Source organism: Abramis brama, assembly GCF_963993115.1.
Source record: "Abramis brama genome assembly, chromosome: 17".
Lineage (NCBI taxonomy): Eukaryota > Metazoa > Chordata > Actinopteri > Cypriniformes > Leuciscidae > Abramis > Abramis brama.
In genome coordinates, this window is record NC_139979.1 from 24881129 (window position 1) to 24907156 (window position 26028).

A 26028-nucleotide genomic window follows, 5' to 3' on the forward strand; every position below is an offset into this window, starting at 1 on the left:
ACGTGACCTACTTTTGAAGGATCAATAATCTAATAAGGTTGAGTTCAGCAACACACAGGAAAGAAAAGCCTCAAGACAATCTTCTGCCTAGTATCTCTGGGACTATTAGGAGTGTTTTTGTCCAAAACTTCTCCTGTAAATATTCTTAGTGTACTGTTCTGTAAGAATACATTATTAGTTATTATTAATTAAAGGACAAGCTGTTGTCTTGTAGTTAGAGAACTGGATTTACAGTAAACCAGATCGTAGACCATTGCTCACTAGAGAAAAAAAATGGAACAGTGCGATGGCTAATATGCAATAGAATTGTGTGGGGGCTCATCTTGAGGGTTATACAGATAGGAAGGGGATTTGGTGTACCTGTGCAAACTGTCAAATTAAGGCCCTCCTAAAATGTGTTCACTAAATAAATAAATAATCCACCAGAGTGTGTAGAATGTTTTCTGTGCCGTTGGTTACCTGCTGACGGTTGAGCTGTGCTCGGTGAGGGACACCAGCAGTTTAAGAGCATACACTGGTACAGGATCTGGCTCCAGGAGCAGAGTCACATACCTGGAGAGAGATCTGCATTAAACAAGCTATACAATGTGTGTACAATTGGATACAAGTTAATTCATAACAAAAGTCATTAAAGATTAGGGCTAAAAAAAAAAAAAAAAACTATGGTGGCCAAAAGAGAGCTCAACACGCTGCAACTGAAGAAAACACAATTATCTTAAAAATTAAGAAAACATCTTCATCAGTTTCAAAACACACGTGTGCTCCAAATACTCACAACACAACCAAATATAGAAACGCGCTGCAAAAGTTCACAACACAACCAAAAACAGAAACGCGCTGTATTCTGATGACACTGAACATGTTAATACATTTTGTATATTGTATACAAAGTTGTATGTCATAAACATGTCATCTCTGTTTGTTTTGCAAAAAAAAAAAAAAAAAGTTAAAAGAAATAAATTAAAATAAAATAAAATAAAATAGACTTTGAGCTGCAAGCATGTCCCAGCCAGGTTTGTCACTTATTGGGGTTTCCTGGAAACATTTCCATTGTGGTCTGTGTTATTTGCAGAGCGTTTCTGTATTTGGTTGTGTTGTGAACTTTTGCAGAGAGCTTCTGTATTTGGTTTGTTGTAAGTATTTGGAGCACACGTGTAGTGAAACTGATGAAGATGTTTTCTTAATTTGCGGGTGTGTGTGTTTTCTTCAGTTGCAGTGCGTTGAGCTCTCTCGGTCACCGTAAAAAACAACTGACATTGCGATATTTTGTTTTTCTGCGATATACTACAGCAATATGAAAACAGTTTCACCAGATGAATAGCTCTATTTGGAAAGAATTATTCATTCTAGAATGATTAGGGTGATTTTGTAGGGGAGTGAATCAGCATAGAACATAATAAACAAATTACAATCATAAATAAATACAAAAGTTTGCCTGTTTTTCAGGAAAGTCTAACTGTATTCAGGTACAGCAATTGAATGATCAAATGTAACAGCACTTCATAGTCTTTACTGTATAAATTAAATATAATTAGTGCTGCACGATTAATCATATCGCAATCGCAATCGCGATGTGAAGCCTATGCGATTATATGACGGAAAATGCTGCGATTTAATATGAAATAAACAAATTAGGGCTGTTAACGCAATTAACGTAGCATCTGTTAATTTTTGTCATCCTTTGGCTAGTGTTACATGAGGAAGCTTGTTTCCGCCACTGAATAATAAATAAATAATAATAATTACGACTTTTTATCTCACAATTCTGACTTTTTTTCTCACAGTTGTGAGATATGAAGTCAGAATTGTGAGAAATAACGTCGCAATTCTGAGAAATAAAGTCAGAATTGCATGATATAAAGTCAGATTTGTGAGATATAAACTATTCTGAGGTAAAAAATAAAAAAAAATAAAAAAAAGTCCGGAATTGGACTTTATATCTCACAATTGTGAGTTTATATCTCACAATTCTGAGGAAAAGATGTCAGAATTGCGAGATATAAACTAGCAATTTTGTGTTATAAAGTCAGAATTGCGTGATATAAAGTCGCAATTGCGAGAAAAAAAGTCAGAATTCTGACTTTATAACACGCAATTGCGACTTTATTTCACGCAATTCTGACTTTATATCTTGCAATTCTGAGATAAAAAGTCGCAATTATCTTTTAAAATGTTTCATTTTGTGGCGGAAACAAGCTTCCATAGTTACATGATCCCGCTCTTATTCATGCAAATGCTTTTAAAGCATTCATGCTGGACAGAGGCTGGTCTTAAAGGGACAGTACACAGGAGCCACTAATCATCTCTGTCGTTAAAGTTAATCAAAGAACAAAGGGAACAGAGAAAAACACTCACTGTTCTTGACTAAAAAACTTTTGTAACTTTACTAAGGATTAGTCTATATATAATTTATAATTAATGCAGCACAGACTGTTTGATAACTTTATTCAATTTATGTAGGCTATATGTCCTACATGTTAGATAGGAAGGGCACAGGTAAATATGATATGTGAGGGGTTTTTTGTTTTGTTTTTGTTTTTTATGGGTTTATTTGAGAATTGTTTAGCTAAATTAAAAGTTGTTATTTTTTGAAGCCTAATAAATGATTTAAAAAAATAAATAAATTGATAGCTTTCAATTGCAATGACGGAATCACTGTGATGTTGGATGGCTATAATTAATGTTTAAAATGTTGTGTGTATGTCATTTTTATCCAGACATCAATGGCTTATTGATCATTATAGGTGTTATCAATCATTTAGTTGTTGTTGCTAGTTTGAGTTGAGAAATAGGCTACACATTTCAGCATTATCACTAATCTGTGTGTGCATTTTCCTTGAGAACCAAGCAAGATGACTCAGGAAACCATTTGTTTATTATATCGCAATCGCATATCACAATATTGACCTCGATAATCGCAATATGACATTTTTCCCAAATTGTGCAGCCCTAAATATAATGCATCTTTGTAAAAGCTACAAAAAGTGATTTTCTTTGTATTTTGTTGTTTGATTAACACTAATAATATATTAGGGTATATTAGGCTGCTGTCACTTTAAGACCTAATGCACTCCAATATAATGATACGCATCTATTTTCTTTGTCAATTGCTTATGTTCACGTAAGCCATTAGCGACTGTGTTTACGAGAATACTCGCCAAAACTGACATTTTGACATAATTTTGTGCACAGTATGTGTCCGTTCAAACAAAAATAGATGAGAAAGAGAACGGAATTCGGAGTTTGTGTGGTGTCTGTGCTGCTCTGTGTGTGTGTGTGCACAGAAAACAGTGCGGGAGTTCCAAATTGAGTTCTCTTTCGTGTCTTTTTGAGCTCAAATGGTTTAAAATCACTTCGATGTTTAAACTGACAGGACCTAAAACACATGCAAATGATAAACTCTATGATGGTGAAACTTTGCAATTATTCCGAGAATCACACGCGTTTCGAACCGTGGTGCTTGGACCATACATATCACCAGTATCAACTACGATATCTATACTTGACATCGTGATATCAATGTTAAAATGATATATATTGTGCAGCCCTATTAAAGATGCTACAAAGATAATCACTGCTTTCAACACATGCATTTTTATATGTTCTTCATGCATTCTCTGAGAATTGAACCAGACCCATTAGGATTTCGGGACTGAATTTATGGGTTTACACAAAAAAAATGAAAATAAAAAAATCTGTTATTTTCAGAATTTTCTTGTGTTGTTCTGCAACTCACCAATGATCAATGCATTTATTTCATTAGTATTAGTGACAGTAAGAGTATACTGCCACTGATTATGTACTGTAAAAATGTTTTAAAGGTGAAGTATATAGTTTCTGCGACACTCAAACATCACAAACAAAGCTCTTACAGGTGCTTGTGAAGGCATGCTTCAGTAAATGTAGGCTACTTTTAATAAAAGGTTCATCACGTTAGGAATACTTTTAACCCTCTGAGGTCGGCAAACGCGCCGGTGCGTTTTGCTGGATTTTCTTCACATTGTAGCACTATAAACTTAAATTACTACGTCATTTATGGTCATACAGAAAAAAGAAATATAAAAAAAGAATCTGTGATATTTCTACTTTTGTATGTGTCCACTTACAATCAAATCAAAACATTGTGCTTTTGTAAAATAAAGAAAATAAACAGGGTGTGCTTTCTGCCTCTCCGTCGCGGTGAACTTTTTTTTCTTGAGCACGTCTATAAACTTAAACAAAACTCAGCGAATACTTGTCACACATTTATGAGCCATATACCTTTATAAACATTTAAGTGTGTACTTTTAAATGATCGGATTCAAACTGAAAACAAATATTCTCTGTTTAAGTAATTTGTATAAAACCAACAAGATGTCCAGCTTCTCAAACGCTTGCTCATTATTTTTTTAATTTACCACGCCCACTCGCGCAAAAGATATTCACATGCAAATCTCCACATGGAACGCGATCGCGCTCATTAGGCCTACCTCAAAAACAAAACACCAAAACACTTTACAAGTCTCTGCTTTTAGACGCGCCTGAGCTTACATTGGATTTACATCAGAAGAAGAAGAACGCGATTTGAAGACAAGAAAGGTGTAAGGTAAGAAATTCTTACATATTAGTTTGCTATTGTTGCATAAATTTCACATTGCAGTTGAACTGTTGCTAGATATATGGTGAATATTATAATATTTAGACCCGTGTTTACCGTTACTGTGTTTGTGGATATCTGCTCAAACCTGGATATGTATATGGTAACCATAATGTTTTATATTTGAGCGCGATCGCGCTTGAATGTATCATATTTTGCAGCGCGATCGCGTTTGAATGCATCATATTTTGCAGCGCGATCGCGTTTGAATGTATCATATTTTGCAGCGCAATCGCGTTTGAATGTATCATATTTTGCAGCGCGATCGCGTTTGAAAAGCAAACGGCTTCATGTTTTTACTATTATCTCATTTCATATCATCATAACGAATGGAAACATTTGAAGTAACATGATAATCAATATATTTTTCTCTAGCTTAGTTGTTACTGAAATCTTTTGGAAGATTTATACTGCTATAGGTTATTGATATTATTATTTTATCCAGCACTGTGCATAGCTTATGCCTACAAGGCACAACAAACCTGGTGTTCATTATATTATTGTTGGAAACATTTGTGTGTGTGTGTGTGTGTGTATTCTGTGAATTTTAAAAAGCAATTTTAACCAGAAAAATCTAAAATTTATTCCCAAAATCGTGCAGGCCTTTCTCTTGATATCAGTATGTTCACTTTTTTTTTCAGGGCCCAGATGCCACTGAGGACTTCAGTGAACATGAACATGGTAAAGTGAAAATCAAACACCTTGGAAATGAAAGGTATGTACAATGTTTTTAGGAATGGCACAAAGGTCTCTGTCTTTGGATCATTGTTTTCAATAAGTGCTTTTTTGGCATTTGTTGTGTGTATCTTTGGACTATGTTGTGTTGTAAATAAATCCAAACAATTTAAAAGCCATTCTTTTTTAAATCTCCTCATTTACAGTATTGTGCAAGGTTGCTCAGAATGACAGGGCCTGATAGCTCCTAATAGGGCCGTTAGGGGAGGGTCTTTGTCTTTCTCAGGTGTGAAAACAATACATATTAATGACCTCCGCATAAAGCTTTTTCATACAAAACACGTCGTAAAAATTTTAAATCAATATATTGTCTTATCTGAATGAGCAGTCAGGGTGATTTTCACATAGTTTTAGAGCAAATATTCTAGGCTACGTGATACAATTTTCAAAAGTCTTGTGAAGAAATAATCAGTATGGGTTTCATGGCCTTATTTCAGTGAGAATTTTTTTTTGTATTTTCACAAACCACGCATAAATGTCATTATCTCAAAACTACAAACTTTTACATACATGCTGCTGATATATTATCGTAGCAGAGTTTGTGCTGAATACAGTGTAATTAGACTTTAGCCATGAAAATGTCACAAGTAACAGAAATAACCAGAAATGTCAGAGCATGTCAGAACACCTCCAGGGCCCAGAAAACAGCTCAGACCTCAGATGGTTAAATCTCCTCATTCTTTGTGCAAGGTTGCTCAGAATGACAGGGCCTGATAGCTCCTAATAGGGCCGTTAGGGGAGGGTCTTTGTCTTTCTCAGGTGTGAAAAGCTTACATATTAATGACGTGATCACACAGTGTGGGTTTCATGGCCTTATTTCAGTGACAATTTTTTTTGGTATTTTCACAAACCACGCATAAATGTCATTATCTCAAAACTACAAACTTTTACATACAGTGAGGAAAATAAGTATTTGAACACCCTGCTATTTTGCAAGTTCTCCCACTTAGAAATCATGGAGGGGTCTGCAATTGTCATCGTAGGTGCATGTCCACTGTGAGAGACATAATCTAAAAAAAAAAATCCAGAAATCACAATGTATGATTTTTTAACTATTTATTTGTATGATACAGCTGCAAATAAGCATTTGAACACCTGAGAAAATCAATGTTAATATTTGGTACAGTAGCCTTTGTTTGCAATTACAGAGGTCAAACGTTTCCTGTAGTCACCAGGTTTGCACACACTGCAGGAGGGATTTTGGCCCACTCCTCCACACAGATCTTCTCTAGATCAGTCAGGTTTCTGGGCTGTCGCTGAGATACACGGAGTTTGAGCTCCCTCCAAAGATTCTCTATTGGGTTTAGGTCTGGAGACTGGCTAGGCCACGCCAGAACCTTGATATGCTTCTTACAGAGCCACTCCTTGGTTATCCTGGCTGTGTGCTTCGGGTCATTGTCATGTTGGAAGACCCAGCCTCGACCCATCTTCAATGCTCTAACTGAGGGAAGGAGGTTGTTCCCCAAAATCTCGCAATACATGGCCCCGGTCATCCTCTCCTTAATACAGTGCAGTCGCCCTGTCCCATGTGCAGAAAAACACCCCCAAAGCATGATGCTACCACCCCCATGCTTCACAGTAGGGATGGTGTTCTTGGGATGGTACTCATCATTCTTCTTCCTCCAAACACGTTTAGTGGAATTATGACCAAAAAGTTCTATTTTGGTCTCATCTGACCACATGACTTTCTCCCATGACTCCTCTGGATCATCCAAATGGTCATTGGCAAACTTAAGACGGGCCTTAACATGTGCTGGTTTAAGCAGGGGAACCTTCCGTGCCATGCATGATTTCAAACCATGAGTCTTAGTGTATTACCAACAGTAACCTTGGAAACGGTGGTCCCAGCTCTTTTCAGGTCATTGACCAGCTCCGCCAGTGTAGTTCTGGGCTGATTTCTCACCTTTCTTAGGATCATTGAGACCCCACGAGGTGAGATCTTGCATGGAGCCCCAGTCCGAGGGAGATTGACAGTCATGTTTAGCGTCTTCCATTTTCGAATGATTGCTCCAACAGTGGACCTTTTTTCACCAAGCTGCTTGGCAATTTCCCCGTAGCCCTTTCCAGCCTTGTGGAGGTGTACAATTTTGTCTCTAGTGTCTTTGGACAGCTCTTTGGTCTTGGCCATGTTAGTAGTTGGATTCTTACTGATTGTATGGGGTGGACAGGTGTCTTTATGCAGCTAACGACCTCAAACAGGTGCATCTAATTTAGGATAATAAATGGAGTGGAGGTGGACATTTTAAAGGCAGACTAACAGGTCTTTGAGGGTCAGAATTCTAGCTGCTAGACAGGTGTTCAAATACTTATTTGCAGCTGTATCATACAAATAAATAGTTAAAAAAAATCATATATTGTGATTTCTGGATTTTTTTTTTAGATTATGTCTCTCACAGTGGACATGCACCTACGATGACAATTTCAGACCCCTCCATGATTTCCAAGTGGGAGAACTTGCAAAATAGCAGGGTGTTCAAATACTTATTTTCCTCACTGTACATGCTGCTGATATATTATTGTAGCAGAGTTTGTGCTGAATACAGTGTAATAAGACTTTAGCCATGACAATGCCACAAGTAACAGAAATAAGCACAAATGTCAGAGCATGTCAGAACACCTCCAGGGCCAGAAAACACCTCAGACCCCAGAGGGTTAACTGTGTTGCTATGTGTCATGACATGAGTAAGCAATTGAGAAGGCTAACATTCTGTCTAGAGCGAACGCAAGTGTGTGTCTACACTGGACACAACTGTTACATTTGTCTTTGTCAAGTGCATGATGATGGTATTGATGGTATTTATAAACCCATGAATTGCATACTGAACAAAAACTGAGTAAAGAGAATGCATTTTAACATAAAAAAATCGTACATACTTCACATTTTAAATTAGTTAATGTTTTGACAATTTAACAATTTTAGTATCTATTGTTGCAATATTGTTTTTCCATTTTTTTACTGTTCAAAATATTGTCAGTGATTGCATTCATTCAAAATATTAAAAAGTGCATACCCCTAAAATAATACAATTATTTAAATCTACTTATTAAAACTCAGTAGTAATCATTTTGTATATATGCAATTAGTATTAGTAACAGTAAGAGTATACTGTTGCTGATTAAATAATGTGCATGTTAAAGATTTTAAATTACCAATTCATGTTATGACAATTTAACAATTGTATTTTTTTTATTGTTGTAATATCACTGTCTTGCAATATCGCTGTTCATTTTTTTTTATTATAATTTAGCAGAATATTGTGATATCCAGCAAAATAATAATGGTTAGGACACAATCTTAGTTTCAATAAATAGAGAGGATGGAGGAGTAAACCGAGAGAGCAGAATATAGGTAAGCGAGTGGTGAGTCTTACTGTGGCAGCAGGGCCTCAGAGATGAGCGTTAGCAAGCGAGTGTTGGAGGAGATGCCTTCACCTTCCCACTCTCCTTCTCGTTCTCTCCCTCCATCTCTCTCTCTCTCCTCCACCTCGTCTTGGCTCAGCAGCAGCAGCAGCGTGATCTCTGACAGCACACGCAAACTCACAATACGCCATTCCACTGGGACATACACACACACACAGCAAAAGGGTTACATGTAATACTTGCTCATATGCACAATTATAAATCAACATATTCATAGCTCATATTCAATGGAAAAGTGATGTTCATGATCTTAAAAACCTTTAGCATTAAAAGCTTACATGTGTGCCTATCAATACATTTCTTTACCCATATAAATAAATACATTTGAGAAGAAGAAGAAAAAAAACATTCAATGGAAAGGAAAAACAGACATCATTTTTGGTCACTACTACTTTTTCCACTGTTACGTTACTATTATGTGTCATGTATTTAGTGTCATCCACTTGTGATTTGATTGACCAAAATTCATCTTAATACCAAGTGTAAACAGGGCCAAGCAGTGAAACAATCATAAACCTTTCATTTGAATGCTTACTAAAATGCGAACATTTTTCAATATTTCTAATTTCCACCATCAATGAAGAACATGCATGAAATATGAGTACACTTGACGTGTTATATAGTGAGATAAAGGAGTCGGTCATTTTATTCCAATAATGTTCAAAATGTAGTTTCCATCAACGCAATTTCTACTTCACAGAATTTTCTTACATAATAATAATACAGAATTCTCCTAATATAAATGTATATCAACTGTTGGACATTTTTATTTGACAAATGACAAACTAGTGAGAGTGTGAAAATGAATTCTACAAGAGCGTAAGTCCACAGGGCCCAAGGAACAACCATTTGTCATACTTCCAAATGTGTTATTTCATAGTTTTGATGGCTTTTCTATTATTCTAAAATGTAGACTAGTAATAAAAAAGAATGAGTAGGTGTGACTTGCAGTGTATAATTGTCTTTGCTTATTTGCCTTTGAAGTGTGTTCTCACCGTTCTTACTGAAGGCCAGAGACGCCAGTGGCGGTACAATCAAATCCACAACCTTAGGGAAACAAAGAGAGAAGTGCATTATTCTAAAAGTGAGAAATCTCACCTATATGCTCTTAGTCTCACCAGACCACACACACACACACACACACTTGCATGGTGTGAGTGAAAGTGAAACAGCTGGAAGCGGAAGACTGAAAGAGTGCTCTGAACAGCTCCAATTTGCATGGAAATGTGATGTCAGCTCTGCCCCTTTGATCATAGAAAGTGTGTTCCAACAAAAGGCCTTACGCCAGCTCTTTTGAAAATTAGAATCAGGTTTTACAAGTATTACCAACTACAATCAGCCGCACGGCAGCAAATGTTACACACAGGTGTCTTAATGTGGATGGCTGTGGGCATCTCTCAAACAAAGGATTTTACTCTCGGTGACTGCAAGTGAAAAGAACACCAAAGGAGAATATTGTAAAGGTTATCTATGTATTTTTCTTTTTCTTTCTCTATTGTAAGACAGTTTTTTCACCGAGCTGCACATATTGTACAGGTGCTACACTAAACCCACGGCACATCTTTGATCTCTTGCCCGCTCCTTCTGAGAGGATTGTCGTGAATGTCAGTATAATGGTAATTCTTTCTTGAGCTTAGTTGAGGTATGTTTGAACATTAGAATCAAACTTAGTGAGTTGTCCACCTAGACAGTCATTATATGGGTCAATGACGAATAAAAGTGTCCTTGATAAAATAAAATAAAAAGAATTAAAAAAACACATACTGAGTTCTTAGTAATACACTCTTTGTATTCATGTTGGTTTCTTATGGTTTTGGAAAAAAAAAAGGTATACTGCTTTCAACAAAAGTTAAAATGTAATGAAAATGTCATGATGTAACTAAAAAAAAAAAAAAAAAAAAAAAAAAACATTTTATTTTGACCACATGACTCTTGGCTTAACCACATGACTTTGATTTTGCATATTTTTATGTGACCATCATATGACAGTAAAAGAGCACACACAAACCTTATTCTAATATGGAATTGTATTGGAATGGTAAAGAGTGTTGGTAGGTGACAGGAGGGCCTCCACTCAAGGATAAAATATAATGAACAAGTCTAAGAATGTTCCACATATGGTTGAAAATACCATCATTGGCCTAGAAAGATAACATTCTGGGAGTCAAGACTATGAAGGAGAAAGGATGCCCTCCCTTCACTGTCACACTCTGCAGCCACTCTGTGTGACTGTATGACTGCTGACCTTTTCTTGCAAGAACATTAATCTCAAAGACAATTGGAAATGTTTGTCTCTTATTCAGTGATAGAATTTCGTTCCGCCACCACAGTACCAATCTACTTGAGGTTTTATTTAAAAGAATGAAATTGCTTTAATGAAGCTTTTTTATTCATTATGTAGGATAGTTGCATCACCCCCCTTCATTTGAAATTGAACTCAGGAGTTAAAAATGTTCATCATAGAAGATGTAACTGTATGTATGAATTATATAGACTAGATTATTGTTGGCTATCTATTGGGTGTTCAAAAGTTAGAATCCAACGCATTGAGCTGCCTACCTATAGAGCAGTGTTTCTCAATTGGTTTGGACATGGGACCATATTTTCCCATGGTCATAAAGCCACTACTAAAATTTTTAGGAATCTGAAAGAAGAAAATGTATTTCTCAAAAATGGTTACATTAAACTACTATATATAATGTTGAATATAATGTATAATAATGCAATGGGGGAATATTTGTGGGTCCTGATAATGCCAAATGTCTGATGTCACCAGTAAAATGTGGCCTACATTATTTTAAATATATTTAGTCAGTGACAGTGCAAGCATATTCATCTAAATAATTCTGTATTTTCAGCTTCAGAATCATGAATATTTTTGTTCTGGTGTATCTATTGTCCTGTGCATTGGTTTTCCAGCACCAAGTCCAAGCCTATTCATTTACACAGCCAAGGTAACAATAAATTTACCATTTTAATCAGCAGAAAATTTATTGTTAACCTTTTATCATATGTCTTGGAGTATCGCAATAATATCGAATCGTGAGTTCAGTATCGTGATATGTATCAAATCGTGACATGAGGGTATCGTTACACTAGCCTGGTTCTACCAGACTCTCGTACATTTCATTTGCACAGAGAGTCTGGCCTCTCTCCATTGACAAGCGTTAACTTCCTTGTAGGCGGGTATTCTGTTGAAGTTTAAAACTATTGGATCTGCCCAGAGTCACTCTGGATCTGCCATAACCAATCGCTAACCTTTGGTCGTGACGTAACCCTACAACTCAAAATAACGCACGACATCAACATCATCGTTCTCAGCCACTCCCTCTGTTCGATGATTGGGCCGCCAAAAATTTGGTCGGAGAAAACCAAAGAATACACCACAATCCCAGACGTAGTACTGAAGGGAAATAAAATTGAGCGGAAGTACGCAGGAGGGCGGAGTCAGGCTATCGTTACACCCCTAATATTAAGTTATATACAGCACGCGGCTCAACATTTGCAAGTGCAATTGAAGAGTGTGCTGCAAGCACAGTATTTGACAAGGACAGGAATCTTCCTTTTTCTGAGGTGTGAGACTTTTTATTTAGTTACAAAAATAACATTAGAATAATGACACTGACATATAGCCTGACAGCAGATACTGAATCACGTTTTTCTCAGACTTAAACTGCGTCTGACAGAAGAGTCAACAGTTTTCACATACATCTGTTAAAATAAAAGTCTTGCATCAGAAAAAAAACAAAAAAAAACAAAAAAAAAACGATTACGTCTTTGTACGCCAGGGGTGCCCAATCCTTCTCCTGCCGATCGACTGTCCTACACAGTTCATCTCCAACCCTAATCAAACACACCTGCCTTTCATTTCAAGTGATCCTGAAGACCTTAATTGGTTGCTTCAGGTGTGTTTGACTAGGCTTGGAGATGAACTGTGCAGGACAGTCGATCGGCAGGAGCAGGATTGGGCACCCCTGTTGTACGCGTTTCTTTTTGACTACACACTCCACGACTCTTGCGAAAAACTGCTATAGAGCATTTTTGGAGGTCAAACTGAACTTAGCTGCCAAGCGAGACAGCATTTTTGAATTCACAGCCTTTCTGTCTATACCCTCACAAATATAAGTTTTAATAAGCTATGGTCAATCACATACTATATGGTGTGGGTGTGTGTGTGTGTGTTGAGAGTGGAGAATGTGATCTAATGACTCCTGGCAAACTGTAATTAAGATGCCTTCTCCTATTATAGAGTATCAGAGAACCTCTCAAAGCTTCCTGATGCGTCAGTCCTACAGAACGCACGTCAATACTCATTACAAAAGCCTCACACACAGAGAAATACAAACTCCCTTCACTCCTGAGTGATTTCCTGTTGCCGAGAGGTTTGTGAGAATAATAGAGCTGGGCAGAGGGGAGCCATGATCTCAGTTGTAGCTCCATTAGGCGTGAGGATGTGAGATCTCAAGTTAGACGTGAATGTGGCCCTAGCTGCTCTCATACACAGCTTGCTATATTATTTTTGTGAGCCTGTCCTTAAAAATGGAAAGTTTTACAGACTGCATGGGGCAAAATGGAGAGTTTAGACACTAACTTTGTTGGAACATTTTCATCAACACCTTGCAATGCACACACTCTTGAGAGGAGGCAAACAGGGTTGTGAAGTATGTGCTTAAATAATTGATAAATAATTGGGAAAAACACAAAATTGCAGAACATCAAAGAGTGGTGCATATACTCACAGTGCAGTGATAGAGGCCGAGAAGAACGGGATGCTGGGAAATGGCCTCCACTGCAGATAGAGTGTTTCTGATCAGCTCCTCAGATGTTGCTTGACCTGTTAATTTGTTGAAAAAATTATCATAGAAAGCATAAAAGTAGTCACAAAACAACAGTACTTGTAAACAATTCATTTGAATGGCTGGAGAGAGAAAAAATTACACTGGAAGACTTCAATCATTTTCCTCCATTTGATCTCCTGACAGCATGTCTGGTAAATTGGAGCTAAATTACATTAGAGAATGTAGTTCATACAAGACAGGTTTGAAGTAAACAGCAGAGAAAGAGAGAGAAAGTCTTGAAAAATCTTAGATCACTAAAATTGCAAAAAATAAAAACCTACCTATAGCACTTCCCAAACTCGTCTCATTAGAGTCAATGGAGGTTATGTGATTCTTTCCACAATGAAAGAGAAAAGAGATATTAAAATGACACATTCTAATATAATTTTAATATTTATTTATTTAATTTTCACAGATATCATAAACGATAATGTGGTAATATCATATTTTGGACATGAAAAATGGTAATTAGTGTATATGGATTTTTAAATGGCCAGTGGGAATACAGATCAGGATGGCCAATATGTCTAATGTAATTAATTGAAAGATGTAAACAAAACTGAATTTAAACAAACACTTATTTTTCACAATTTATTCAAAATTAAAAATATTTGGAAACAATATACAGTAACATTATTTACACTGCAATTCAAAAGCTTGGGGCCAGTAAGAAATAAATGAAAGCTTTTATTCAGCAAGGACACATTAAATTGAAAAGTTAACTAAAAAGTCACAGTAAAGACAAATTTGTAAACAATTTCTATTGAATATAAAAGCAGAATCCTGAAAACATGTATAATATACATTACAAAAAAACATTAAGCAGAACAGCTGTTTTCAACATTTGATAATAATACGAATGGCTGCTTTGCCATCACAGGAATAAATTACATTCGAAAATAAATGAATGTAGAAAGCAATTATTTTAAATTCTAAAAATATTTCACAATTTTACTTTTTCTGTATTTTTGATAAAGCATAAGAGACTTCTTTCAAAAATAGTAAAACAAAAAACAAATCATACAGACTCCAAACTTTTGAACAGTAGTGTGTCTGTCTACTGTATAGCAAACAACTTCAGAAAAAAAAAAAAAAAAACATTTTAAGAGATTTTAATAATTATCACTAAACTGAGACACTCACCAGCAGTTTCCCAAATTTGATAAGAAAGGCCTCGGTCACCACCTGAGGTCGGAAGATCTGTCAAAACAAACAGGCAAAGTCATGAAGCGATTTAGTCTAAGAAGCTTCACCAACCCTACAACACTGTACAACATTGCTATTCAGTCCCGTTGAGTCTTATTTCCTTTGAGTGCCCCCGAAACTGTCAGTCTTCACTTGAGCTTTAGCTGCTATGAAGTCTTACAGTTGTCTTGAACACAGCCGAATGCACGCTGTAGATTTATTTCATCGTACAGCAAAATCGGCAGTCTTGGATCTATTAATGCTTCATGCTCACCGATGGCCGATAAATTGCCTTTGCAATGAATCTTCTGGCAGGTTCAGAATTTCCGGGCCGCTTTGCTGCAATCTAACTGCTCCTGCAACGCTCAACGCTGTCAATTGTGACTTAAATCCCAGCTACGATGCGCATCGTACAGTCTGACATAAGAACGTTAATGTCACCGAGGAATGTCACCGTCAAAGTCTGCCGTGGGCTTTACCCAAGATCTCATGCGGGACACATTGTACTGTACAATCTGACAAGCAATGATCGTGGAGGACAGCAGAAACCGCAAAATGTTCAGCCGGTTTAAGAGAAAATGTTATAAAGCTCTACTGTTCTGTCAGAGGACATTTTTCCCATCATGCACTATTTCGACTAAGCAACAGAAGATGCAGGGCCTGACACTTACTTTTTTTTTTCTCCCAAGAAGCACAAGTTGAAAAATTTAGGAGCACACAAAAAAAAACCCTGTGGAATGAAAATATATCAAATAATGTGTGTTTCCTTAATAAATGGATAGAAATAGACTTTTAAAAGCCAAATTAATTAATTTATTACAAAAAGTACACTAGTTTTTTTAAATACTTTTAATTCAAACTGTATTTAATAATTATGTAATTATTTATAGGCCTACTTTAAACTATATATATATAAACATTATTAAATAACATTCTTTGTCTTTTCTTCTTCTGACGGGTCAACCCAGACAAAAGCTACAAGAGCTTATGTTGAATTAAATGCCAGATACAGTTTATTGTGTACCAAAATACCAATAATAACCAGGTAAAAAATTAAAATAAATAAAATCTTATGTATAATATTGACCTTTTACTAATAAACAAGCCAGAAATACACTGGGACTCTTATTTTGAAATGTCTATGCTTTACTATTGCCGGTTGCTATTTAAAAAGATAATCGAGATACAATATGCACTCTTACAACCATCTATAGCAGTGGTTCCCAAACTGGGTTATGCTTACCCCTGGGGTTTGTGAGGTGACAGAGGGGGTATGAAAAAAAAAAATGCTGAGTTTTGCATTCATTTAATTCTGCCCCACCTTAAAATAACATAAAAATCAAGCATGCATTTCTAACAGGCAAAATGTAAAACAGGCCTCTAATGTAAAAACAGGAAAATGGTAGTGCCGTAAAATGTCAAATACATTAATCCAATCTTTGGCGGTCAAAACTGACTGCATCCACACAAGCAGTGTGCATATGATAGGTTGCTTGCAGAATATACTGCCTTAGCAAATCACGCTACATTACTGCCGTTGTCCACAATGTAAAAGTGGGGCTTTAGCATTTATACAGTAGCATGGCACACAAATATCACAGGCTGTGCATAAAGATTGCATAGCAAAGAGATTGTTTTAAAACTCAAAGTCTCTTCGATACAAAAACATACCGAGTGTGAGCAGACATGGGCAGTATTTCAGTTAAATGTATTTTAAATACATATTTAATTACTTTAGTGTATTTTGTAATTTGTATTTTGCAGGTGTGGAAAAAATAAAATGTAGTTTGTAACAAAATATTTTGAGGGAGTGTATTTAGAGCATTTCAAATACTTAAATACTTAAGAAAAAATCACCATATGCTTATCACCATAGTAAATGATTTTGCCATATTTTCGGTCTGATGTTGGCAATGGCAATGTCCAGGTTAGATGCACGAAAATCACGTGACACCCTGTAGACTGGGCTCCCTCCAAGAAGTGAATGAGTTTTGAACACAGGAGAAGAAGTGGCGCTGCTCCTCTTAAAAACGGCATTAAGGTAAAGTGTTTTGTGAAAAATATACAGTCTACACACACATATATAGCAAAGCAGAGTTAGAGACCCTTCACTTCCTGGAGGACCCCAGAAAGGACAACCTGATCTCACAACCAATTCATAACAATTCAACAAGGTGGCTAATTCGTACGAATTCATACGACCTCACTCGTATGAATTAGTAAGATTTTTGCTAAATCGTACACATTTTACGAATTGCCCAATTCGTATGAATTCATACGAATGACCTACCCCTGACCCGCCCCTAAACCTACCCATCACGTGAGTTTAGACAAATCGTACAAATTCGTACGAGTGAGGTCGTACGAATTCATACGAATTAGCCACAATTTTATCACTCGTACAAATTCGTACGAATTGGTCATGAGATAGTGTTGGAAAGGACCTTGCTTCACTGGACTCGTATCCACTAATCAAGCTGCTCTTCGTGAGATTCAACACCACTCTGCCATCATCAGCACCAGTTGAGCGTCTCTTTTCTTTTGCAGGCATGGTCTACCGCCCTCATAGAAGGGGATTAACTCCTGAATTATTGGAGAAGTCGGTTGTACTTAAAAACAACTAGCCTAAATGACAATGGTTTAGTTTTCTCTTTTGTAGCATAGTTGTGTTATTGCTACTATTTCTGTTATTGACCTTTCAATAAAGTTCCTCATTAAAGCTGTTAGTGCACATAACATAAATACAGATTTATGGCTGTTTCCCCTCCCTTAGCCAGTGGTGAGGAAATGTCTCTCTACGCTTATTCAAGCCTTAAGGCACGAGTAGAGTAACGGTGATAATATGGCTACGTAGCCTACATCAAACACGTTTTGCTATTAAGGGCAGCCTACCACACCATTGATGTGAACTTAGCTATACATGCCATTTACGTCAGAGGGAGCTATTTCAGGCCCTGTAGAGATTTAGTGAAATGCCCATGCTTTTTTATTTTGCTACTTCGCCATTTTGAATTTACACATTTCTCAAATTTGTGTTATTGACCTTTCAGTAATAAAAAAAAAAAGACTTAAAGGGTTAGTTCACCCAAAAATGAAAATTCTGTCAGTAATTACTCACCCTCATGTTGTTCCAACCCCGTAATACCTTCGTTCATCTTCGGAACACAAATTAAGATATTTTTTGATTAAATCTGAGAGCTGGATCACTCCTCCATAGGCTTCTAAGACATTATAACTTGCTGGCCCAGAAAATGTATTAAAGACATCGTTAAGATAGTCCAAGTGACTACAGTAGCTCAATCTTAAGTTTATAAAGCGACGAGAATACTTTTTGTGCGCAAAAAACCCCCAAAATAACGACTTTATTCCACTATTCATTTCCTTCTCTCTGGGCCTCGAGTTTTTTCACGTAGTGTTTTAGCGCAGCGCGTCTGTGTTGTACGTCACACGTAGGCTCACTATTGGCCGACGCTGGTCATGTGTGTGATGCGTGTGACGTACAACACAGACGCGCTGCGCTAAAACACTATGTGAAAAAACTCGAGGCCCAGAAAGAAGGAAATGAATAGTGGAATAAAGTCGTTATTTTTGGGGGGTTTTGCGCACAAAAAGTATTGTAGTAGACTGTTAGGTAAGGGTTAGGTGTTAGGGTTGGGGTTAGTAGAATAAGTTGATGTAGAGTAGTTGCAAAGTTACTTATAGTCAGTAGAATGTCTGCTGGCGGACCATCAAAATAAAGTGTGAGCAGATATTAAGCAAACAGAGCTAGTTGACATGTAGTTGCAAAGTTACTTATAGTTAATACTAGTTAGTACTTATACTAAGTATTAAGTATTAATACTTAATACTTAATGTCTAAAGTGGACAATTGAAATAAAATGTTACCATTTTATACAAAAGTTCAACAAACAAAAATGTAATATTAAATGATGTACATTGTAAAAACAGAATTGTCAGTATTGTTTGCTCTATTTTGAAAACAAAATAATAGTTCCAACGAAAGCCAAAACAAAGTTGTGCATTTCTAAAGGCCAATTCACTCCGCACAGACATACACCAACAAACACTGGCAATCAAGTTGGCATTGGGTTTAGAATTTCATGAAAAATAACTCTCATGTTCACACTGCTCCAACAGACACCGACAAACTTCAAGCCAAAATGTCTTTAGGTGTCATCTTTTGCCTGAAAAGATGGTGAACAAAACAAAAGAGATTGTGTGTGAAGCTGTGGCTGCTGCGACATGAAACAACTGCAGTTGATCTGGACTATGTGTCCACTGTTTATGATAAAATTCGGTTGCATGTCAGGAGTGCAAAATAATCAGTCGGTAGCTTATGATATTTTTAATAGAATAACAACACGCATTCATGTTCAGTCACGTCTGCTGAAGTTTATTTGTGTTCAAATAGCTCCACTGAACAGCGTCCATTAGGGCTTTTAGTCCAAAAGAGCACATACTGTGAGAAATATTGATATTCACAGAAGCTTATTGTTATAATTATTAGACAGAATCATTATTTATTCATTATCCACTGATTTATGCAATCTGATGATCATTAGGTGCTACCTGCGCTGTGTTTTCACTTCCCAGATAAATGTTTCTACAGATAAATCATGAAGCTAATAAACACATGATTACGATAGTATGTGATTTCCATTAGGTTTGGGTTACTTTTATATCTATAAAGGATGTTTACATTAGAGTATGTCCGAGTTTTCTGGCGTTTGTTGTAAAATCATATCACACTGCTCAGACATTCCAAGACCCGACAAACTGTGATTGAACATGTTCAGTCAGATGAAAACAAAACCTGACCAACACCAAAAAACTAAGACAGGGGTAACACACTGATCCGACGAACCTCGACGAACGGATCTGTCTGTGTTTGTTGGCGTCTGTCTGTGCGGTGTGAATTGGCCTTAAGCAACACACAGTGGCGTTTCGTTAGTGAATGACTCTGCGGCTTTGAATAAATCGGGAGAGTCAATGATTTAATGACCCCTTCATAGATACAGCCACTTGTGTCATGAATGAATGAATGAATGAATGACTCGATAACTCACTCATTTAGACAGTTTAATATTTTAAAGGATTACTTCGTTTTTAACATTTCGTATTTCTCTGTAGAACTTTTTTTATTTTAATTTAAAACATTCTCTCATAACATTAGCCTATTTGTGACACTGTAATTGAATTCATGCTACCTCTGATTAGCACTAAACAGTTTGTAAATGCATCTAGATGCAGCTTGTGCCACTGATGTGCAAGGATGGCTTTTGTTGATACTGATGTTTAAATGATTGCTTTATTTAATATTAATAATTCACTTAATGGAATTTTAAGAATATTACATAAACTTGACAAATTTAATATGGTTAGAAAAACTTGGCCTTTATAAAGGTAAAAAATGCACTTAAAAATGAATTTAAATGGGAAACTATTGTCCCTTCATGGAAAGGTGTGACTGTAGTCTAAAGGCCCTTTCACACTGAACGCAATAATTTGGCGTCAATATTCATCGCGATGGCACTCTCGAATCAAAACAATAGATCTCTATGGCTCTATTCACACCGGGCGCGATCAATCGCGGCGCGACAAAGCGAGATTTGTTTTCAGACCAGTGTGCCGATTTTTTCCCCCGTCGCCCCGCGATGAAACGAGCCATCCAATTAGATTTGAGCTTACCCGAACCGCCGCTGTTGCACAAAAGGTCGAGAGTGGTGGCACTGTTTTGAAAACCAGTGTGAACACCGGTAAATAAAAAAAGTATTCCGGAAGAGAGAAGAAAATGGATGTTGAGCTCTTGTTAACAGATTTATTCTCACATTTACTTGGATAAATCTATATACAGAATATCACTTCTATTCATGATGCGATCTAAAGAGCAATGTCCGTTTTCTTACATGTGAGTCAGAGAGCACATTCGCTCTAGATCTGCTAATGATGTATTCTCGTAAGCATTATAGATATTTTGTGTTTCTGGTGTAGTACCAAACTTTATCTTAATTTAATTCTGCATCTTGTGCAGCAGACGATGTTAAAGGCAAACAGAAAAACCTACGAGATGCATGTATGAGGAAAAATGTATCGTCAGTCAGCGTCACCTAGCGTGCAGGCGTGAATTAGCCAAAGATGCAGAGGGATGTTAATTGCCTCAGGGGGTTCAACACTGATCTACAGCATATTACAATGTAAACACCATTAATTCATCAACAGTTTATCATAATTTATTGTAATAAATGCACGGTATTCATTGATTGCGAACAGCTCTGAAACCGCAAGCCAATAGAATACTCAACACCACCGTGTTGCTACTTTGAAACATTCAGTGCTCATATTTATTTAATTAAATCATACTCTTTTGAAGTTTAATAATCACATTAGGCTGCATCGCAATTCCTGTTTTTTTTTTCCATCCCCAAATTTAAGATCTCTTAAAATAATGAAAACATTTGTTGTACCATTTAAGATAATGAAGAATATTTATGACCCTAAGTTTCCTAAAACTGAGGATTTATTCACATATGTGCTCCTAAATACAATGCACAGTTTCACAAACATCTCATTTTAGAAGCAAATGTGAGTAAAATGCTTGCACTGTCGAGCCCTGAGATGTGGTGTGTTCCATTTAAAACGTCATATTAGGATGTGATCCTCCTCTCTGGAGGACTTCAGCGCTGGTGTGAGAATGAGGGGGTTCATCTTTGTGCTATAGGACCATAATGATGCAAGGTCAGAGGTCATAGACCTGGACTGTGAGGTACTGAGCTCTTATCCACGCTGGTCTCTGAGAAACACACTGGATCTGACCTCAGCACTGACCCCCGTGACTGATGAGTGGTGGAGTGTCAGCGTAGTGTGTTGCTGTCAGTGAAGCAACAGGCCAGAGAGACAGATGAGACCACAGAGAGGGCTCATCGCATGAATGTATGTATGGATGCACAAACACAGGCATGCTCTCACATTACAAGAGCACGACGCCTCTCAGAACCACATAGCAGCTGAAGAGATCACGCATACGGGACTCAAGGGCATAAAGAGGCCAGTGAAGTCTCAAAGATGCAGACCAACTTGCTACTGGGAAGACAACCAGCTATGCCCTGCAGCCTTTTTCTTAATATCAGAACACACACACACACACTGGTTTTTGTGTGGCCAGACTTTTGACTATAAGCATGAAGTCTAGCCCACACTGCAGCTTATTCTAGCCAAGAACCGCCTACTTAGGCAGGAAGGGGTCGAAAGACTGGCAAAAGTTAGGACAAGGTTTTTACTATTTTCAACATTGTGAATAACACAAATGGAAGAATGTGAATTATTTAGATACCAAAATGCTAAATTAAATCAAAATAAAATCTCACATTTTAGATTCTTCAAAGTAGCCAACCTTTGTCTAAACTGTCTATTTTCTCAGCCAACTTTGTGAGGAGCCTCCTTTTTAAACTATATTGAAGAAGTTTCCATATACTGTAATAGCAATATTATATTAACAATAGTTAGTTTTATTAGAAATATTAATATATTTTAGAGTGTAAATCTGCCCTAAAAAGGGGTGTTTTTGTGTGTGTTTTTGAAAAGTATTTTATGCTCACCAAGGCTGAATATATTTAATCAGAAATACAGTAAAAACAGTAAAATTGTGAAATATTATTACAATTCAAAAGAACTGTTTTCTATTTTAATGTACTTTGAGGATGATGGCAAAGCTAAAATTTCAGCAGCCATTACTCCAGACTCAAGTGTCACATGATCCTTCAGAAATCATTATGATATGCTAATCATTATACATTTTGAAAACAGTTGTGCTGCCTAATATTTTTGTGGAAACCATGATACATTTTTCAGTATTCTTTGATGAAGAGAAAGTAAAAAACAAAAACAAAAAAACAAACATTTAATAGAGTGCAAAGGTCTTTACAGCCATTTTAAAGCAATTTAAAATAATAATTTATAAAACAAATAAATAAAAATGCATGTATCCAGACAATCCAGTGTGTAGTTCTTCCATGGAAGCCTGGCAACAGTTTCACAGCAGGTAAAAAAAAAAAGAAGAAAAAAAAAGAAAGAAGGAAGAAGCAGAAAAAAAAACAAAAAAAAAAAATCTTCCAGAAATTGTCAGCCACAGCCAGTAAGATTGAGGCTGACAATTTGGACAAATATTTGTCATATTTGAGTACAATAAGCATTAGATGGCCAGTGAGCGGTCATTTTGTGGACTCACTGCTCTCTGAGGCTGGCACTACACCAACACAACTCACTGTGAGGACCATTAAAGCAGACAGACACACTGGTAACTGCCTATTACCACTCTAACAGCCCACTGCAGCTCTGTGTTAATGGACATCAGTGTATCCTCCTCAGATGAGTTAATGACAGTGGAACTATCAGACAGACAGCTCTATCAGCTCCGACCCCTTCAAATGAGACGACTCAATCTGCCACTGAGTCTCCATGGCAAATCCTGGCCAAATGTAAAAGTCTATTTAATCAGCAGAGAGACTCATCAACTCTGCACACTGACAAACATCTTTCTCTGAGAACACCAGATCCCTTCATATTAATTTTGGCGTGACTGAGTGTGTCAGAAGTAAATCCAATTTTGCACTGTGTGACAACTGGTAATAATCTTGTGTATGTATACGGTATGTGCGTGTGCGTGTGGGTGAATGTGTGCGTTAAAGCTGCACCGAAAAGCTATTTAATAGATCATTCTGACACAGACAGTGATTACACACAGCGCGTGACAGGCAGGTACAGCACATCCTTCCTTTATTTTCTGTGCAGATGGAGACGTTTAATAAAGTGAGTAAAAGAGTCTAGAAAGTTTATTTTGTAATTAGTTTAAAAGTCACAAAATGATTCACAAATTTACTCTATTCAGACTATACCTATACCATACCATATCATACTATACCATTTTGCTCTACGCTACTCTATGCTCGCTACTCTAGACTTTATATATATATATAAAGACAGTGCACTCATATTACTATAAATGGGGGAAAGTGCAACACGCAATATGGTGGAATAAGTCCCACCTTCTAAATAAGAGCCAATCGCTGATTAATAAAGTCATTGTGTCACTGCAGCTGCCGTAAGAAGCTATAGAAACAGTCCGTGCAGGGACTCCGAATGCGCATTGGCTGGTCCAACCTGAAAAATGCAGGTTTTTTTGCATGATTTGAGCGTTTTTATCATGAGTTGAGACAGTTGTTGTCAGATTTCATTGGTGATTTCAAATATGAAATTTAATCATAAGCTTAGTTAACAGCTTTGGAGAATTTAATGTTACCCCATTCAAAGAGATAGGAGCTCGCACTTGCATGCTCGAGAGGCATTTCAAAGATGGTCGCCGAGTGAAATGAATTGCCTTAAAGCGACTTTAGCCGTTTTTCCACCGTCGGGCCAAACGGTTCTAAGAATGGTAAGGAACGGTTCTAGTTGTATTTCCTGGTAGGGCACGGGACAATTACAAACCATTTTCGGCCTGAAATTCTCAGCCCGGTTGGCTAACCGTGATGAACAGTGCTGGTAGAATGCGTGTAATTGTCGTTGCAACTCAGGATTTGTCACTTGTCTGTTGCCTGGCTACCAGTTTCTCAGTAGCTGGCTAAGCACACTATTTGACCGATATAAACACATATTAATAATAAAAATTAAAAGTATAGTAAAGTATAGTAAAATATACAATCATATTCCATAACATGGTCGATTTTACATCTCATATCGTCTGTAAACAGTTGCATTACCAAGACAACGACTGCGCATTACATTACATTCCAAAAAGCTCCGTTATCCCACAGTGGAAAATTAAAACATATCCGTGCCGGCTGGCCTGGATCGGCACAGAATGGATCGGTTAAGCAAAGCGAATGGTTCAGCCTGATGGTGGAAAATCGGCTCTTGACTATACTATACTTTACTCTATGATACAGCACTTATTCAAAATGTTACTTCTTGACAATGCTGGCCAGCTTTTCCAATTCATAAAACAGTAGGCAAAAACTACCCTGATGACTACTTTTGGCAAGATTCTGAAGTGCACATCCTATGGACACTTTATTATCCTATCAGGCCAAGGGAGAGGACTTGTGAATGCATGATTTTTTTTTTTTCTTCCCAGAACCAATTCAGTGCAAACTCCTCCCCACAGCAGATTCTAAAGATTTCATGGGTCAACAGGGCTGACTGCCTACACAATGCTACATACATATATCATTTCACATTCACAATATATTTACCTATGCAGAGATTACGTGATTTCAGTTGCAGCCAGAGGAATCCTTAGTGGCATTTTTATAACAAATTTGTGATAAACAACATATTCAATATAAATTTAATTAAAATAAATATATATCTTAAAAAAAAAAAAAAAAAAAAAATCTACTATCATACCTAATATTGTACAATGCATGGTACTTTACATTGCACATCAGGGATGCAAATTATCGATTAATTCATTAATCATTAATTGATTGACCTTATCGATCGATTAACGATTAACTGATCAGCGGCTATTTTCCTGAGAATGTAAATTTCTCACGGTATCAATAGTGTCTTTAACATAAAAAGCAAAATATTGCTTATAGGCTACTGAATAAAAATGCATGTTATATTGCTCTCAATTGATGTTTTATTGTAACAATTGGGATACGGTACAGATAATGGCATTTATGTAGTTTAACAAAATAAATTATCTACAGAAAATTAAAATACATAAAAAATAATTGTGCACTGTTGCATGTGAAACATTAAGCAACATAAAATAAATTTTAAATAAAAATCTACATGGGTAGGCTTAGCCTACAATATTAAGCCTACATATAATAATCTATCTGGTAAACTACTTGAATGAAAAACTTGAAACATTAGCAGCAGCAGCAGCACTTATAATCGCCCTTGGTCTGAGAAAGGTAACAGTAAGATTACTAGACCTGGAAACTTCAAATATAGAACTGAACACAACTTAAATCATCCCTGAGGAAGGTGACAGTAAAATTAGAGGGCGTCCCTCGTTTACACTGTCAGTGAAATGTGACCAAATTCTGATTTTTTGCTCACAGATCGGATGTGTTCTATGACAGAGTAAACAGGAAAAAAACGCATGCATTCGGATATATCGAGATCGGTTTCAGGCCTCATTCATATGTGGAAATAAATCGGATATGTGCCAATGCGACTCATGTAAACAGGCAGGTCGGATTTTCTGAG

The 26028-nt window shown here is 36.7% G+C and overlaps 1 protein-coding gene across 3 annotated transcripts in view; it reads right to left on the reverse strand.

Moving 5' to 3' along the window:
* ulk4 (unc-51 like kinase 4) overlaps nucleotides 1-26028 on the reverse strand; it is a 230948-nt gene that overhangs the window by 107352 nt on the left and 97568 nt on the right. For all 3 annotated transcript variants that reach the window (XM_084088579.1, XM_084088580.1, XM_084088578.1), the window contains exons 25-30: nucleotides 14773-14829; nucleotides 13911-13962; nucleotides 13531-13625; nucleotides 9787-9838; nucleotides 8743-8926; nucleotides 460-552 (exon numbers count right to left, since the gene is read on the reverse strand). In XM_084088579.1, coding sequence (XP_083944705.1) covers nucleotides 460-552; nucleotides 8743-8926; nucleotides 9787-9838; nucleotides 13531-13625; nucleotides 13911-13962; nucleotides 14773-14829 — 533 coding nt within the window. The remainder of the gene's footprint in view (nucleotides 1-459; nucleotides 553-8742; nucleotides 8927-9786; nucleotides 9839-13530; nucleotides 13626-13910; nucleotides 13963-14772; nucleotides 14830-26028) is intronic.